At 47.3% G+C, this 19,308-nt stretch overlaps 1 protein-coding gene across 1 annotated transcript in view; it reads right to left on the bottom strand.

The window, feature by feature from the left end:
* The window catches only part of LOC132836669 (tyrosine-protein kinase receptor UFO), a 215,348-nt gene that overhangs the window by 123,769 nt on the left and 72,271 nt on the right, over nucleotides 1–19,308 (bottom strand). The window contains exon 6 of the mRNA XM_060856058.1: nucleotides 8,209–8,324. Coding sequence (XP_060712041.1) covers nucleotides 8,209–8,324 — 116 coding nt within the window. The remainder of the gene's footprint in view (nucleotides 1–8,208; nucleotides 8,325–19,308) is intronic.

Genomic DNA, 19,308 nt, shown 5'->3' with positions numbered 1-19,308 from the left:
ATTTTTTAAGGTGAGAGCAAAAAAGATTTAAAAAGACATGAGGGGCAATTTTGTTTTTAACACAGCAAGTGGTTCATGTGTGGAATGACTTCCAGAGGAAGCGATGGATACAGGTCCAGTTACAACGTTTAAAAGATATTTAGATAACTACATGAATATGAAATGTTTGGAGGGATGTGGGCCAAGTTTAGGCAGGGGAGAATGCTTTAGTTTGGGATTATGGTTGGCATGGCCTGGTTGGATCGAAGGGTCTGTTTATGTGCTGTATGATTATGAATATGACACTGAATCATGAGATGACCAAACATTCAGTTTAAAAAGTAGGTTTTAAGAAACATTTTAGAAGATTGAAGTGAAGTAGAGAGACAAGGAGTGAACGAAGGGAAGGGCCCAAATAGCTGACTGAATGGCCAACAGTGGGTACTATTCATATTATGCATGCACAAAAAATCAGAATTAAAGGAACGTAGATGTTTTGGATGGTTATGAGGATAGGGGTGATTATCGAGATAAGGAGAGAAAAGACCATGGTGGGATTTGAAAATGTAGATGAGAATTTTAAATGGATGAAAATGTTGCTTACAATATTCTTCTTATCCTCTGGAAACCACAACCCCTTTTCCAACAAATGAAATATTTTTTCAAGCGTTGCCATTGTCACAATATATGAAACAATAGCCAATGCATGCACAGCAAACTCCAAGGATTTACAAGGTAATAATGACAGACGAATCTGTTGGGATGTTGTTTCAGGCAGAAACATTTACCTAGAAAACCACAACCCCCACCCCACAGCACCGTGTCTCATCCAATTGACAGCATCACTACCCATTTAGGATGATCACAGCACTGCAGTGTACAGGTGAGCCTGCATGTCCAGTCTCTAAGAGCAACTTGAATCAACAACTTCCCAATTCCTAGGAGTGAGCCGTAGCTCTCGTCAGCATGGCAAAGATAAAAATCCAAAAAGTAGTCAATGTTTTATCCGCTACAGAGCTACACATGCCAGTCAGGAGTAGGCCCTTGGCCCCTTCTCCATCATTCAATTACCCCTTTGATCTACTTGTAGCCTCAACTCCATATCCTTGCATCCCTGATCACCTTTCACTGCCTTGTAGCCTCAACTTCATTTTCTTGCATCCCTAATCAGCTTTCACTGCCTTGCTAAGGAATCATCTATCTAGCTGTGTCTTGAAATTGTTCAAAGTCTCTGTTTCCACCACCTTTTGCAGTACAACGTTTCAAAGATTTACAATTCTCTGAGAGAGAAAAGAAGTCACTTTGTCTGTGTTTTAAATGGGTAAAGCTTTATTTTTTTAAAGAGTAAGCCCCCCCTCTGAGTTTTAGATTTTCCCACAAGAGGAAACATCCTTTCCATGTCTATCCTGTGTAGACCCCTCAGGATCTTTTGTATTTCAATAAAATTATCTCATACTCTTCAAAACACCAGTAGATATAAGCCTACATATAGGCAGTTATTTATACCACAAATTGTAGTTTCCTGCTTTCTGCTTTCTGTTTCCTTCCCTTTTTTATATCTTTAAATATAATGAGACCTTCCCTGGGTCAAGAACATTTTACAAAATGAAAAACAATTCATCAACTATCTCACTAGCCACTTCATAAGATCCTAGGAGAAAATCCATCTCGTTAAGTTTGATACTATTTTTAATCTTTCAAGTTAATCACAGATGTTGGATCTTTCTCAATTCTTTCACATTGAAGTTCATATTTTGTGTATTCTGAAATATCCCCTTAAATGTCAGTTTAACTATCTCTGTTTTCATGACTCATAATTGCCATTAAGTTTAATTTTAAAATACTAGTTTTTGACCTACTCTTCTCTCTCTAAAACTGAAAATAAGATCCAGTCATATTCTAAACACTGCCAAATAATGGCACCTTCACAGAGATCATGAATTAATTATATGTAATTTCACAATACTATGTCTAGTATATCTGGCCCCCTGGTTAGATCCAAACTTTCTACTCTAAGAGACCATCCCAAAAATATTCTACAAATCCTTATATAGGCTAACTTTGCCAATCTGACTTTTCTAGTCTATGTGTAAATTAAAATCCTCCTTGATTATTGCATATCTTTCTGACAAGGTCTGTTTACTTCTTCCTTTATACTATGTGTATACTATTCTCCAGAAACTGGCTTCAATCATTTCCCATCTTTACCCAAACCACATCTATATCCTCATTTCCTGATCACATGATATCCTTCTCTATTGTGCTAATACTATCATCCATTAACGAAGCACCACTCAGCTTTTCCAGTTTCCTATTCTGCATCCTTCAGTATTCAGGTCCCAATCCATGTAATCCACGGACTGTCAAATACCTGAGAGTCCATTTGCTGAATAATAGGAAAAGCCTCTATTGGGCCTTAGCTGACAACAGGGAGAAGTGTGGAAAGGAAGATCAGCACAAGCTCAGGTCCACCACCCATCCCTCCTTAATCCAACACCACTACAATTGGATCATAATCCAACTTACAGGCATGGTTTTGTTGTGACAAAAGCTTCTTTCTCACTCTTATTGTCCAATGAGAGTCCCAATTTCCTGCCAGACTAACTGGGATTGTTTACAGCGGTGTGAATGCCAATTGGGTTTGGCCGAGAGCCTTGAATAACTGACTGATTCTACCTACTCATCAGTCTCTCTGGAATACTGCATTATGGGGATTACTGCCAATGCTGCTATATTTTGGCAATGACTATATTTGGCCCTTAGTTCTGGTTGACACTGTACTGCAGTCAGGTAAGCCTAAACAGTTCCATCTGCAAAAGCCCTGGTTTTCTTTACTGCCCTAAGATCATTAATTCAGGTCTTACTGTAGGGATTTGAATACATTCTCCCATAAAGTAATACAGTTGGTTCTGCTATAATATGGTAGTTCCATTCTCGTGCAATCCCATTTATAAGAAAATTGTGTAATAGAAGCACCATTTAAATTAGTAGGGCTGACATCACGTTATAACCAAAACACGCTTTAAAAATTAGCACCGTAGAAAACGTGTCCCCAAATCGTTAATCGCATTACAATGAATTTGCATTCGCAAAACGCACATTATAGTAGAACAACCTGGAGAGTCATAGGGGTATACAGCACAGAAACAGACCCTTTGATCCAACTAGTCCATGCTGACCAAATATTCTAAATTAACCTAGTCCCATCTGCCAGCATTTAACTCATATTGCTCTAAATGCTTCCTATTCATGTACCCATCCAGATGCCTTTTAAATGTTATATTTGTATCAGCCTCCACCACTCCCTCTGGCAGCTCATTCCATACCCTCTGCATGAAAAGGTTGCCCCTTAGGTCCCTTTTATATCTTTCTCCTCTCACCCTGAACCTATGTCCTCTAGTTTTGGACTTTCCTTTTCTGGGGAAAAGACCCTGTTGATTTACCCTATCCATGCGCCTCATAGATTTTATAAACTTCTATAAGGTCACCCCTCAGCCTCTAATGCTCCAGGGAAACACCCTCAACCTATTCAGCCTCTCCCTATAGCTCAAATCCTCCAACCCTGGAAACATCCTTTAAGTCATTGCTGAAACCTTTCAAATTTCACAACAACTTTCCTACAACAGGGAGACCAGAATTGCACACATTATTCCAAAAGTGGCTTAACTGATCCTATTCAGCTGCAACATTACTCCCCCAACTCCTATATTCAATGCACTGACCAATAAAGGAAAGCATACCAAAAGCCTTCTTCACCACCCTGTCTACTGCAACTTCACTTTCAAGGAACTAAGAACCTGTACTCCAAGGCCTCTTTATTCGGCAACACTTCCCAGGACCTTACCATTCAGGTCTCAAGTGGGATTTAGTGCAGTTTGGAGGTGCCATCTTTCGAATGATATGTCAAACAAGGGAAGATTTAAAAGATCCCATAGCACAACTTTGAAGAACTGTTCAGGAAATCACCCTGGTGTTCTGGCCAATATTTATTCCTCAAACTGTAACAAATTGTCTGGTCATTCATCTCTCTGGTGGTTGAGGCATCTTGCTGTGTAAATTGGTCAGTGTGTGATTCCCACAGAAGTATCACATCAGATGTAAAAGTAATTTGGTACACTGTGACAGCACAAAAGGTCACAGTTCCAAGTCTCTTTGTTCCAGAGGAGATTTTTCTGCATCAGCTTATTTTTTCTGCCAAGGCTCATCATCTCTCGTACCATTAACTTCAGTGAGACTTGATTCAACTTCCAAACTCAGCCATGTGACAGCAGGGGTTGTCTGCTGCCTAATGGAAATGTCCATCTATGCTCCTCTCTTAACCAGTCTCCTGACCCATGCCGTGATTCAAGGGGAGCCACTCTCACCAAGTGTGGCATTGAGAAATCTGAGTAAACCAACAGCCAATATGAATCAGGGAGTCACATCTGGGACATAGGAAAATGGTTGCAGTTGTTGGAGGTCAGTCATCTCAGCCCCAGAGCACCTCTGCAGGAATTCCTCAGGGTAGTGTCCTAGGCCCAAAAATCTTCAGCTGCTTCATTAATGATCTTCACTCGATATGAGCTCTCAAGTGGGGACGTTCATTAGATTAGATTACTTACAGTGTGGAAACAGGCCCTTCGGCCCAACAAGTCCACACCGACCCGCAACCCATCCATACCCCTAACCTAACACTACGGGCAATTTAGCATGGCCAATTCACCTGACCCGCACATCTTTGGACTGTGGGAGGAAACCGGAGCACCCGGAGGAAACCCACACAGACACGGGGAGAACGTGCAAACTCCACACAGTTAGTCACCTGAGTCGGGAATTGAACCCGGGTCTCAGGCGCTGTGAGGCAGCAGTGCTAACCACTGTGCCACCGTGCCGCCCACTAACGATTCTGCAATGTTCAGCACCATTTGTAATACCTCAGATCCTGAAAGCAGTGTCAATGTGTCACAAGATCTGGACAATGCTTAGGTTTGAGTTGATATGTGGCAAGTAACATCCATGCCAAACACAAGTGTCATGAGATGACCATCTCCAACAAGAGTGAATCTATTGACGTCCCATTGACATTCGATGACATTGCAGTTGTTGAATCCTCTGACTATCAACATCCTGACAGTTACCATTGATTAGAATCTTCAGTGAACTTGTAGCAGGTCAGAGGCTGGGATCTCTGCAACAAGTAATTCACCTTCTGGCTCCCTGAATTATGTCCAGCATCTACTCGGCACAAGACAGAATTGTAATGGACTACTTTCCATCATCTAGAACAAAGCACCCTACTTGATTTTCACATCAGCTCCTGCCTCTAATTTCAACCCCTCTGCCAAAGAGACACAGTAGAAGCAGTGTGTCCGATCTACAAATGCACAGTAGTAACTTTAAACATCCTCTGACAGCACCTTCCAAACCTACAATTATTACCATCTAGAAGGGCAAAGCGAGCAGATATGTGGGAAAACCATTGGCTGCAAGTTCCCGTCAAAACAACACACTATCCTGACTTGGAAATATATTACTCGTCCTTCAGTGTCACTGGGTCAAAATCCTGGAATTCCCTCTGCAAAAGCATTGTGGTTGCCCTGACATCCAGCAGTTCAAGAAGGCAGCTCACCACCACCTACTCAAGGAGGAATTACAGATGAGCAATAAATGTTTGGCCTAGCCTGGACTGCCCATGTCCCAGGAAAGAATCAATGAAACTTTGTGATCCCACCACTGTCTCTTCATCTTCTTTAAATTGCTGACATGTCTGGAGTATGTTTTGCCATCTGACCAGCAGCACCCCACCACCCTCCTTGCCCTACTTCTTCCGCCAATCTGGGCCCCATATTCCATTTTTAGTCTCTCTGCCTTCCTTGTCACATTCACTGTGACTCAGCTGAAGTTCTCCAATTCAGCACTGGCCTCATGTCAGCCCGTCTTCTGTCTTTAGCCCATCACCCTCAGCTGGGGGTGCAGCCACTCTTCTTCCTGTTCAAAGTTTTGGAGAAGATTTGTAGCTCGGGTGCTCGTTGTTGTGGTTCTGTTCACCGAGCTGGGAATTTGTGTTGCAGACGTTTCGTTCCCTGTCTAGGTGACATCCTCAGTTCTTGGGAGCCTCCTGTGAAGCGTTCCTGTGATGTTTCCTCTGGCATTTATAGTGATTTGTACCTAGATAGGGGATGAAACGTCTGCAATACAAATTCCCAGCTCAGCGAACAGAACCACAACACTCTTCCTCCTGTTCTGTGAACATTGTGAATTGGGGAGAGATGATGCACACAGCCTAAGAAAACAGTAGGAACAGTATGCCTTTCTACACAAAGGTTCACACACACACATGCATGCACACACACACACACATATATATATATATATATATATATATATATATACACACACATACATACACACACACACACTCGCAGATACACATACAGAGACACACAGACACACATACATACACACACACACTCTCTCTGACACACACACACACTCTCTCAGATACACACACACACTCTCTCTCAGACACAGACACACATACATATACACACACACTCTCTCTGACACACACACACACTCTTTTTAATGGTGAGATGTTTGAAGAACTGCCCAGTGAGGGGCAGTTTGCTTTCACCCTGACTGGCTCAGACTTTAGTCATCTGCAGCACTCGAGTGTGTAAAAACCTGGAATGATGCAGCACAGATCTCCTATTACAGAACCAGCTCCAAGCAAAGTCTTAAACAACCTTCTATTCAGTCTGAAGCGATGATCAAACCAGTGGAAAAAAGTTCGAAGCATTACTCAATGCTTGGCATGTATCAAGAGTTTCTAGTCACTGAAGTTAACTTCTCACTCACCAAAAACCTGGGACGTGTATTTTAGCAGATGAACAAAAGAGAAAGAGACAATGAGGAAAAGAAGCTGAGGGAGAGGGAGACAGAGAGCAGAGAAAAGAAGAAGGAGACAGAGAGAGGGACAAAAATAGACAGACAGACAGAAAGAAATGGAGGAGGAGGTCAGATTTTTGTGGAATTGGAGATACTCTATGAATGTTGCAAAATGGTCGAATCAAAATGATGTCTAAATCCCACTCTGAAGTGCATCGTCTGTTGAACTCTTAGCCAACTACACGCAATGAGGGGACTTTGGGTTGGCATGAATTACATGAAAGGCCAACAGTAGTAGTTGGAGGGGAGGTGGTGTCATGTGTTGGCATGGTTGGCACACATGGGCATGGTTGCAGGGATGAGGGGCGGTGAGGAGTGAGGTCTAGAGGATCTAATATTTAGTGAATCTAATGGGATAAGGTTGGCCTCAGCACTTGGTAACTTCTGTGACCACCTCTGCTCTGTGTCCAGCACCACTGCATCCCATATGCACTCCCCTCTGGAATACAAAACGTGCCTTTCAGGGGCAATGTTCCCCAAGGTGAGTGGCCGAGTGAGGAAATTTCCCAACTTCATGGTACAAATTCTACCCAAGAGCAAGGCAGAGGTAAATGGCAAGAATTTGGTCTGTATAAGGTTAGGAAGAAGGCAAGTAGGCTGATTAAAATCCCAGGAAGCCATGGCAAGCCTAGTTCACTGACCATGACCCTTTACTGGAAATCAGATCAGGCAGGCTTCTCACCACAAGGACGTGGGAGAGCCTTTGGCTCATTTTACTGGGCTATTACACATTTTCCAAACCCTGATGGTTGGAACCTGGCCTCCCAATGGCAGCCCAGGGAGGTAATAGCTTTAGAAAAAAAAGTCAAACAAATGCTGCAAACAGTGAAGGCAGACCCCACGGCCCCATCCATTTCCGAGAGGATTTTTCCTTGATCATTAGCATTTTTCTCATTTTCTGCAACTTGTATGAAAGCCTGATTCTCTTGCTTCATTCTTCAATTTAACACACTGTCTTTGTAATTATTTAATACGCCCTCTAGCATATTGTCCCATTTGCATTTATATAGCATCTTTACACCATTTCAACTGGCTTTACACCACACACACAGCATTAATGAAAATGGACAGCTTGAACCGGTTTGACCGAGATTGGTTGAGGCTTCAAAACTATCCCCTGCTCATTGCTAAACCTTGCCACAATATTTTTTTCATTTAAGACGAAAGAGGGTACCACATCCCAGTTTTACTGCTACACAGTGTTCACTTAGTACTGCACAAGTGTCAGCCTGAACTAACCACAAGCTGCTGTGCAATGGCCTCGAATCCACAACTTGCTCACTCAGGGATAGGAGAGCTTACCTGGACAGTACAGGAGGTAAACGGAATAAAGCCACTGAAGCCAGCATCCCATGATACTCCAAGGGCACGGGAGCTTGTGAAGGTCACTGTCACATTGTCTGGTGTGTCTGGCAGAACTAGAAGAGGAAGCACACATTATTCAACCTGCAACAACATTTAGTCAGGACTCATTGTAATGTTACAGTCGTTATTGCACAGAAGGAGACCATTCAGTCTACGGAGTTCGTTTAAGGATTCGATAGCTCATTTCTCCTCCCTCATCCCAATCTGTCTGCCTTCCCCCATTTCTTGAAGTTTTCTCTAGTTGGCTTCTGTAGTGACTAGTTGACCTCTGAACATGTCCACCATTGGTTCCACTTTAAAGGTCATTGCCAACAGTTAATGATTGAGATGGATAGGTTGCCTAATTTATCATGCCAGCGTCTGTCAACTCCAGTTGTATTCCCTCAAGAAGATTAAAGGAGGACCAAATTGAAGTCTGTGAGATGATTACACGCGCATGAGAATATAGGAACATCAGAAATTGGAATAGGAACAAGCTATTCAGCCCTACAAGGCTGTTCTGCAATCCGATAGGATTGTAATCCATTTGATGCAGCCTTAACTCCACTTTCATGCCTGCTCCATGAATTTTTTGCAATCAAAAATCTGTCAAATACAGCCCTGAATGTATTCAATACCCCAGTCTCCTTGCTCATTTCAGGGGTGCATTCCAAACACTAATGGACTCCTGAGGGAAGAAATTCCTCCACCTTCACTGGGAGATCCCTGATTTTAACCTTATTTCTAGACTCCCTCATAAGGTAAAGCATCTAAACTCTAACGAACAGAGGCCCAAGGCTTCCTCAAATGATAATCCCTCATCCCAAAATCAGCCTCATGAATCTTCTCTGCTTGGAATGACAGCGCATCTTTCAAACTACCCAATCTGCACAGTACTCCAGATGTGTTCTCATCAATGCTCTGGCCAGTTGGCCCAAGACTTTGCTAATATTTCTCTTCCAAGATGGTGGCAGAGTAGGACTACCGCCTCAGCGCAGACTTGGACTCCCCACTTCAGCGAGGACTAGGGACTCCCCGCCTCAGCGCGGGCTCAGACTCCCCACCTCAGCGCGGACTCAGACTCCCCACCTCAGTGAGGACTCAGACTCGGACTCCTTGCCTCAGTGCGGACTCAGGACTCCCCACCTCAGCGCGGACTCAGGACTCCCCACCTCAGCGCAGACTCAGACTCCCCACCTCAGTGGACTCAGGACTCCCCGCCTCAGCGCAGACTCAGACTCCCCACCTCAGTGGACTCAGGACTCCCTGCATCAGCGCGGGCCCAGACGCGCCGCTTCAGCGCGGACTCGGACTCCCCACCTCAGCGAGGACTTGGACACCCCAGCTCAGAGCGAACTCGGCCACCCCACCTCAGCACGGACTCGGGACTCCCCGCCTCAGCGCGGGCCCGGACTCCCCGCCTCAGCGTGGACTCAGACGCCTGGCCTCAGCGTGGACTCAGACGCCTGGCCTCAGCGTGGACTCAGACGCCTGGCCTCAGCGCGGGCCCGGACTCCACGCCTCAGCGCGGGCCCGGACTCCACGCCTCAGCGCGGGCCCGGACTCCACGCCTCAGCGCGGGCCCGGACTCCACGCCTCAGCGCGGGCCCGGACTCCACGCCTCAGCGCGGGCCCGGACTCCACGCCTCAGCGCGGGCCCGGACTCCACGCCTCAGCGCGGGCCCGGACTCCACGCCTCAGCGCGGGCCCGGACTCCACGCCTCAGCGCGGGCCCGGACTCCACGCCTCAGCGCGGGCCCGGACTCCCTGCCTCAGTGCGGACTCGGACGCATGGCCTCAGCGCGGACTTGGACTCCCTGCCTCAGTGCGGGCCTGGACTCCACGCCTCAGCGCGGGCCCGGACTCCACGCCTCAGTGCGGGCCCGGGCTCCCTGCCTCAGTGCGGACTCGGACGCCTGGCCTCAGCGCAGACTTGGACTCCCTGCCTCAGTGCGGGCCTGGACTCCACGCCTCAGCGCGAACTCAGATTCCCCGCCTAAGCGCAGACTGGACTCCCCACCTCAGCATAAACCCATGGCTACTGGCCTCAGCACGGTCTCAGACCCACAGCCTCAGCACGAATTCAGACTCCCCACCTCAGCGCGGGCCCGGGCTCCCCACCTCAGCGCAGACTTGGACTCCCCACCTTAGCGCGGACTCGGACACCCCGCCTCTGCGCGGACGTGGACTCCCCACCTCAGCACAGACATGGACCCCTGGGCTCAGCGCAGATTTGGACTCCCCACCTCAGCGCGGATTCGGACTTCCCGCCTCAGTGCGGACTTGGACCCCTGGCCTCAGCGTGGACTCGGACTCCCCGCCTCAGCGTGGACCTGGCACTCCCCACCTTAGTGGGGACTCGGACTCCCCGCCTCAGCACGGATTCAGAGTCCCCGCCTCAGCGCGGGCCCGGACTCCCCGCCGGAGCGTGGGCCTGGAATTCCCGCCTCAGCGCGGACTCGGGACTCCCCACCTCAGCACGGACTTGGACACCCACCTCAGCGCAGACTCGGAGTCCCCGCCTCAGTGTGGGCCCGGACACCATCCCTCAGCGCGGACTCAGGACTCCCCACCTCAGCGTGGACACGGGACTCCCCGCCTCAGCGTGGACTCGGGACTCCCCGCCTCAGCGCGGGCCCGGACTCCCCGCCTCAGCGCGGACTCAGAACTCCCTACCTCAGCGCGGACTTGGACTCCCCACCTCAGCGTGGACTCGGGACTCCCCACCTCAGCGCGGACTCGGAGCCCCCGCCTCAGCGTGGGCCCAGACTCCCCACCTCAGCACGACTTGGACTCCCCACCTCAGCGCAGACTCGGAACTCCCCGCCTCAGCGTGGGCCCGGACTCCCCGCCTCAGCGTGGGCCTGGACTCCCCGCCTCAGCGCGGACTCGGGACTCCCCGCCTCAGCGCGGACTCGGGACTCCCCGCCTCAGCGCGGACTCGGGACTCCCCGCCTCAGCGCGGACTCGGAGTCCCCGCCTCAGTGTGGGCCCGGACTCCCTGTCTCAGCGCGGACTCGGGACTCCCCGCCTCAGCGCGGGCCCGGACTCCCCGCCTCAGCGCGGACTCAGAACTCCCCACCTCAGCGCGGACTCGGGACTCCCCGCCTCAGCGCGGACTCAGAACTCCCCACCTCAGCGCGGACTCGGGACTCCCCGCCTCAGCGCGGACTCGGGAATCCCCGCCTCAGCGCGGACTCGGGAATCCCCGCCTCAGCGCGGACTCGGGAATCCCCGCCTCAGTGTGGGCCCGGACTCCCTGTCTCAGCGTGGACTCGGAGTCCCCGCCTCAGCGTGGGCCCGGGCTCCCCGCCTCAGCACGGACTCGAACTCCCCGCCTCAGCGCGGACTCGGAGTCCCCGCCTCAGTGTGGGCCCGGACTCCCCATCTCAGCACGACTTGGATGCCCACCTCAGCACGACTTGAACTCCCCGCCTCAGCGTGGACTCGGACTCCATGCCTCAGCGTGGACTTGGACTCCATGCCTCAGCGTGGGCTCGGGACTCCCCACCTTAGCACGGACTCGGACACCCCACCTTAGCGCGGACTCGGACACCCCGCCTCTGCGCGGACGTGGACTCCCCACCTCAGCACGGACTCGGACCCTGACCTCAGCGCGGACTCGGAGCCCTGGCCTCAGCGTGGATTCGGACTCCCCGCCTTAGCGCGGATTCGGACTTCCCGCCTCAGTGCGGATTTGGACCCCTGGCCTCAGCGCGGATTCAGACTCCCCACCTCCGCGCGGACTTGGACTCCCCGCCTCAGCGTGGACTCGGAGTCCCTGTCTCAGCACGACTTGGATGCCCACCTCAGCACGACTTGGACTCCCCACCTCAGCACGGACTCAGGACTCCCCACCTCAGCGAGGACTTGGACTCCCCACCTCAGCACGGACTCAGGACTCCCCACCTCAGCGCGGACTCGGACTCCCCACCTCAGCACGGACTCGGAGTCCCCGCCTCAGCGCGGACTCGGAGCCCCCCCGCCTCAGTGTGGGCCCGGACTCCCCGTCTCAGCACGACTTGGATGCCCACCTCAGCACGACTTGGACTCCCCGCCTCAGCGTGGACACGGACTCCCCATCTCATCGCGGATTTGGACTCCCCGCCTCAGCGCGGATTCGGACTCCCTGCCTCAGTGCGGACTCGGATGCCTGGCCTCAGCGCGGACTTGGACTCCCTGCCTTAGCGCAGACTTGGACCCCTGGCCTCAGCGCAGACACGGACTCCCCGCCTCAGCGCAGACACGGACTCCCCGCCTCAGCGCAGACACGGACTCCCGGCCTCAGCACGGACTTGGACTCCCGGCCTCAGCATGGACTCGGACTCACGGCCTCAGCGCAGACTCAGACGCCCCACCTCAGTGTGGACTCAGATGCCCCACCTCAGCATGGACTCAGACTTCCCACGTCAGCGCGGACTCAGACGCCCCACCTCAGTGTGGACTCAGACGCCCCACCTCAGCGTGGACTCTGACGCCCCACCTCAGCGTGGACTCAGACCTCACGTCACGAGGTAGGTTGAAAGGACAGATATTGTTAACTTTTTCTTTATTTTTCTAGTTTATTGTCGGACTTTTTATTCTTTATTTTTTCTAGCATTTTTCCCTTAAGAATTTGTACTTAAGAATCTGTACCTAGGTACCGTGATACCTAAGATGTCACTGTAAATGGCGACTTGTAGACTTTTCACTGTACTCATCCGAGTGCATGTGACAATAAAGCTCATTGTAATTCTATGAACTCCATCCACCTTGCAATAAAGACCAACAATGCTTTTGTCTTCCTAATTATTTATTGAGTGCGCAGTCTCACTGTTTTGTGCTTCTTCAACAAAGACGCCGAGAATCTGTAGTGTCCTGTCATCTCCCCTCATTTAGATAATATTCTCTTTTTCCATTCTTCCTGTCAAAGTGGACAGTCTCACATTTTCCTGTCTTATACTTCATCTGTCAATTTTGTACATATTCACTTAACCCATCTTATGCATCCATCCTCCTCATAATTTAGTTTCTTATCGATTTGTCATGTCATCAGTAAATTTGGCTTCAATACAATTGGTTCCTTCATTCCTTAGTCACTTATATCAGTTGTAGATAGTTGAGGCCCCCACACTGATTTCTATAACACTCCATATGGTTCAGCTTGGCTGCTTGAAACTGATCTCTTTACCCCAATTCATTGCCGATTCACATGAATAGATCACCTCTGACACAGCTTTTATGTTGCGCAGTTACATTTTATGTAGCACCACGTCAAATGGCTTTTTGAGATTCATGTAAACTACATTTGTTACTTCTCCCTTATTCACCATGTTTATCACATGTTCAAAGAATTCTAATAAAGTGATCAAACATGATTTTCCTTTCACTAACAGATCCTAGAATTTTCCCAATGGCTGACAGGCCTGTTTTTTCTGTCTCCTTCCTTACTATAAATCTTTTCCAGTCTTCTGGGACAGGACAAAAGTTTATGGAGTTTTTGACAATTACAACAATGAATCCATATCCTTACAGGCCCTACAATGCACACGCCATAAGATATCAGGGATTGGTCAGGTACAGTTATATTTGGTTTCTATGGACATTTTCTCCAATTAAACAGAATCAATAAAGTCCAAATCAAGAGGGTAGAACTGCAAATATGCAGCTTGGGTTATTCAGGAATGATGTCTTCACACAAAGGCAGTGGAAACCTGGAATCTCCCAAAGAGCTGTGGCAGCCCTGGCAGATGTAGCTAAAAGCATCAATCAGCAATTCAACTTCAAGATTCCTCTGGTGAGCTCCCTGTGTCATGCATAGGATCCAGATCCAAATGTCTGTCATTGGGCCAATACCTCATCCCACTGCCTGCATGGCATTGTCAGGGTTATCCCCACTTGCCTTTTGGACAAAGTCCTCAGCAATACTGGACGGTGAAGCTGAATGACACCTGTCATACCCCAGTATCGCCCAGAAGGTGTCAATGGTGGAATTGCCAAATGTGTCCACATCACAGAGGATAGTGGCTAATGCATGAGGAACTGGGAACCCTGGGGGAGACAGAGAGAGATTCCGGAAAACAATATGTGAATGCACATCGGGCCTTTTACAGTTTCATCACATTCTAAAATAAGTTATAGTCAATTACATTTTTAATCTGCCATTGTTTTGCAGTGGGTCTAGATGATAACAGAGGTCTGGTGCAAAATCGCCTTGGCCACAGCTTTCCCCTTTTTTTGTGGTTGCTCAGCCAGAGTCCACGTCTGTGAGAGTAGAGTCATCCAACTTTAGAGAAGGACTTTGAGAGGTCACACTGGAGCTGCCAGCCTGGATCTGTTGCTTATGGCTCTGCACTGGGATTCAAACCCACAAACTGGTAGCTATGAGACGTGACTAATAACAGTGAGAACAAACGCCTTCATGAATTGAGCAAGATGGAATGCAAGGCAGAGGGGGAAAGAGAAGTGAGAAATAAAAAAAAATGTTTATTTCTCCAGCTCTGTCAGCCTGAGTTGGCATTGTAATATTGCCACTGTAGAGGGCTCCCACACACAAGATTGGGTGCAAGGCATTCCATCAGATGCAATGCAATATCTCTCACTTTATTCCTAATGCAGTAGTACTGCCACCACAGTGGCAATGTGGAGACACATCTGGTAGTGTGCCCACTGGGGTACATGACAGTGAGAGAAGTGACGTAGGTGGGTTCAACGCAGATGGCAGAGGGGTGGTGGCAGTGGAGAATCAGCACAGAGGTGAAAGATGGCACCTGAAGAGTGGCAACTTTGATATTGGCTGGGTCTGGCAAAGATGTTGGCGAAGCAGTGGGGTTGGGATAGCGGTGCAGGTATCGTTGATGATGCTCAGGACTGATATACTCTCTTTAAGCTATATCTTTCTAGTTTTTTCTTCTTATTCTTAAGCTGTTCAAAAAGCCACTGGATCATGGCAACATGGAAAAGCTTTTCACTGTATTTTATTGTTTTTCTCACTGTAAGATACATGTGACAATAAAATCATTCATTATTCATCCATTCTTCCACATAGAACATAACAGGAGCTATAACATTCAGCAGCTCACACATCATCAGAACACTGACATTCCTTCACAACCAGCAGAATGTCCACATCTGATCTTTTTTTTAACCAAATGCTTGTATGGAGCAAACATCAAAGCTGATCTTTCAACTGGAGCCTGGAAAGTTCCATTCACCATCACTTTAACAGTGTCTACCATATAGATGTTAGCCTGAACTGATCCCCAGCGTGCAGCAAACTATATACAGGAGACTCATCTAGTTAGACCAGGATGTATTATACCACACTAAGCATATCCTGCAGCTTCCAACACTTAGTGATGGTGCTGGCAGCAAACCTACAGATGGCGACATGCAAACTTGGTTTAGCCATGTGCAGGTAGCTATCGCTGTTCAAAAAGAAAGCATTCCTAGGAAATCCTTCGGAAGCTGAAAATGGCGTAAAGCAAAGGGGCATGATTTAGATGGGGAAAGGTACTGCCATTTTTGGTAAAAACAAAAAGCCTCTTCAGATTCACAAAAATAGATACTAATGTTAATCTTTCGTAAAAGCAAAATTATGTAAAGCGGGGGATACCTGCATACAATACCTCTGACCAGCAACAGTCTGAATGGAGAGTTTACCAGTGATAGTTGGCTTAGGCTACATCAGGACAGCGTTGCTCACAATGAGAAAACCAGCCTTGTCATAATATCTCTTAGGCATTAATCATGTTACACAGACGTTAAATGGCAAATCCCACAGAGATCAGAAGTAAAATGATCTGATATTTGGCATCTATAAGTCATAACAATTCAGCATCCAAAGGTTGAACAGTTTGAAAATATTCAGTACTTCAATTCAACCTGTCTTTTATTTCAAGGGGCCCATGAGGATTCATAAACTATTTCCTCCCACTGATCAAAACAATTGCAAGCGACCATGTGTTAAATTGCTTTGAGCCCTTACCTCAGAGTGGGTTACAGTAACACTCTGGTCAGTTATATCAGCTTCCAGCACTGGTTTTATACGCTGTTCTTTACATGGGTGGTGTGAAAAGGGCATTGTCCCAGTAGTTAGGAGAGAAGCGCTGACCTTGCTTGTCGAAAAGGCTGGAGTTGGTAGAGGGGTGAAGGAGAGCAGCTAAGAAAGGAAGTTAGAAACAAGTGAAAGTCTTTTTCAAAAAGGAGAAAGCAAGGTAATGAGTTAAATTATTTTTCAAAAAGGTAAAGTAAATCAAAAGTTGTGTAAACAGAGGAAGGAAGACTTGAGGAACAACGAATTTAAAGATAGGCCTCACTGCAGCCTGAATCAAGTGGAGAGTTTTTCAACATTGTTCAGACTTTGCTGGTATATAGTCAAAGCAACAAAATTATTTATTTTCCTTTGCGAAAATAGAGGTATTGAGTGTCATTTCAGAGCAAGGGAAGGGAATTTTCACTCGATGGATAGATCTCTTCACAGAGCTCAGAGCCAAAGGAATGCATGAGTACAGCTGCCAGAAAGCAAAAAAAAAGGCTTTGCTAACAAGCTGTACATTAGAGAATAACAGCGTCTTCCCAACTAATGCTGTAAACAGCCAAGTAAGACAAAGAACAGACTGTACTGCCCTACGCCTGCGATCTCTGAAGGTTACAGTCGTGGCTGCCCACAACCTAGTAACAAGCCAAGGATAGCTCACCAAGCAGGGACTACGGATGAGTGGGGGAGGGAGGGAGTGTAAATGGGAGTGTTACTACAGACCACTGTCAGTGTACAATGCCACCTTCACATCGTCCCACTGAACTGCTCAGGAAACCTTGAAGAAGAGTGAAGTAGGGAGTTGGGAATAGGAGCCATGAGGATCAGGATTCGCATTTGCAGCCAGATCCACAAGTAAATAAATAATTGTTGGAAGTGTGTAGAAGGAAAAACTGCAAGGGGGGAGAAGAGCACAAAGTGAAGGGAAAGAGGAGAGTGACATGAGAGAGAGAGAAAGACAGACAGACAGGACGTCAGCACTGAGAGAAACAGCAAGAGAACGAGAGAGAGTCCAACTATGAAAGGGAGAAGACAAATAGACAGAGTGACTTGTGAGGGGGGTGGCAGATGTAGAAAAGGAATGAATTGTAGCAAAGCTTAGATTCATAACGAGTGAATGACGCACAATCCAAACTGTTGTTATTTTTAAAGTGTATTACAATTAGGATTCAAGTAATGACACAGGAATTAAATGGCAGCTACAGATTACTGACTCCCAGAGAGAATGGGATCGTTTGTTGCACAGGGACGGGACGGAATAAGAATCCAAGACACTAAAACACAGACAGAAACTAAAAGGGTGATGATAAGAGCAAGGGGCAATATTTCAGTGATCAACTGAAGTAGTAAGGAAATGCTGTTTATCAGCACACCATGTCACCACAATACCAAAAGTAAATTTACCCTTAAACATTCAAAACTCTCATCAATCCCTGCCACCCCCAGACAATTAATTTTCAGCAATACGTAAGATACCAACTTGAACTTGAACAGGTGGAAGCTGGGGGAAGGATGGTGAGTAATTACAGGGCAAGGTGTGACAGCAAAAAAGAATTTAAGCAGAGTATTGTTTATAAGTAAGTAGTTATGGAAATGCACTGCCTGATAGCAGGTGGAAACAGTTTCTCTTGGAAACAGAATTCGATAAATAGCTGAAACAAAAGTATTTTGCAGAGCTCTCAGGAAGAAGAGGCAGGAGGGTCACTAACTGGAAAACTTGCTTTCAGAGACCTGGCGCTGTCACTATAGTCACCTTCTATTGTGTATAACACTATGAAATTTCAATCCTGTTCTGTGTGCAAAGCTAGTGAACATTGACATCAAGTCCACCAGGCTAGGGCAGGGAGCATCTGATGCTTCAGTCATACCCTCAGCATTTTGCAATGGAATTGCCAGACCTCCGATCCTGACCAATTTCTGCCCTTTCCTTCTTCACACCAGGGAATGTTGATCCTGATCAGTTTGCTGCTGTTCCCCAGTCTGGCATCACTGGGTATCCCAAAATGTGTAACATTACTGTATCCTCAGTGATGGGAAGAGGGGCTGGCTTGGTAACATGTAACAGTGACTGAGCAACAAAAATGTTCAAACAATCAACCATTTCTTACTTCTGAAAGACCCTATTGCCACATTCATGCAAAACCAGTTACTCCATTATGACATTAAGTGAGATAAGCAGTCAATGTCTGTAATAAAACAAAGAAATGTGGATGGCTGAGAATCTGAAACAACTGCAGAAACTGGAGAAACTCAACAGGTCTAGCAGTGTCTGTGGAGAGAAAGCACTATCTATACATTCAAGATGAGTTAGCACACACAGTCAATGTTAAACCACCTATGTGTTTATGATTCAGTCATGGGCTGGTTATTTATTTCCAGTGTACCATGGGCCCAGTAACTTCTTCCTTCCTCTAGTGTTATTGTCACTATTAACCATTTAAACAAAGGACTGAAAATAATAGACAAACAATGATTTGATCAATTTAGATTAAATGAGTCCAGTTGATGGGATTGTCTACTATGGAGGGGAAAATCACTCTCACAGGCTCTTTGCTCCTCTCAGAGAAATCTGCTACTCTAATGGCAACCATGCAACCACCAATTGTTGTAAAAACCCATCTGTTTCATTAATGCCCTTTAGGGAAGGGAATCTGACATCCTTGCTTGGTCTCGTCCACATGTAAGGAGAAAGTGAGGACTGTTAGATGCTGGAGATCAGAGCTGAAAATGTGTTGCTGGAAAAGCGCAGCAGGTCAGCAGCACCCAAGGAGCAGGAGAATTCAGGGCTCCTGAATTCCTGAAAAAGGGCTCAGGCCCGAAATGTCGATTCTCCTGCTCCTTGGATGCTGCCTGACATGCTGCGCTTTTCCAGCAACACATTTTCAGCTCGCCTACATTTGACTCTAGACCCTGAGTAATGTAGTTGACTCTTAACTGCTCGTTGGACAATTAGGACTATACATGTTGGCCTAGCCAGTGACACCCAAATCTCATGAATGAACTTCTCAAAAAAGAAATCACAGAGACACAGAGAATCTCAC

Source organism: Hemiscyllium ocellatum, chromosome 47 (assembly GCF_020745735.1).
Source record: "Hemiscyllium ocellatum isolate sHemOce1 chromosome 47, sHemOce1.pat.X.cur, whole genome shotgun sequence".
Lineage (NCBI taxonomy): Eukaryota > Metazoa > Chordata > Chondrichthyes > Orectolobiformes > Hemiscylliidae > Hemiscyllium > Hemiscyllium ocellatum.
Note: the sequence above shows the minus strand (reverse complement) of the source record. Positions and strands in the feature narration are given on the sequence as shown.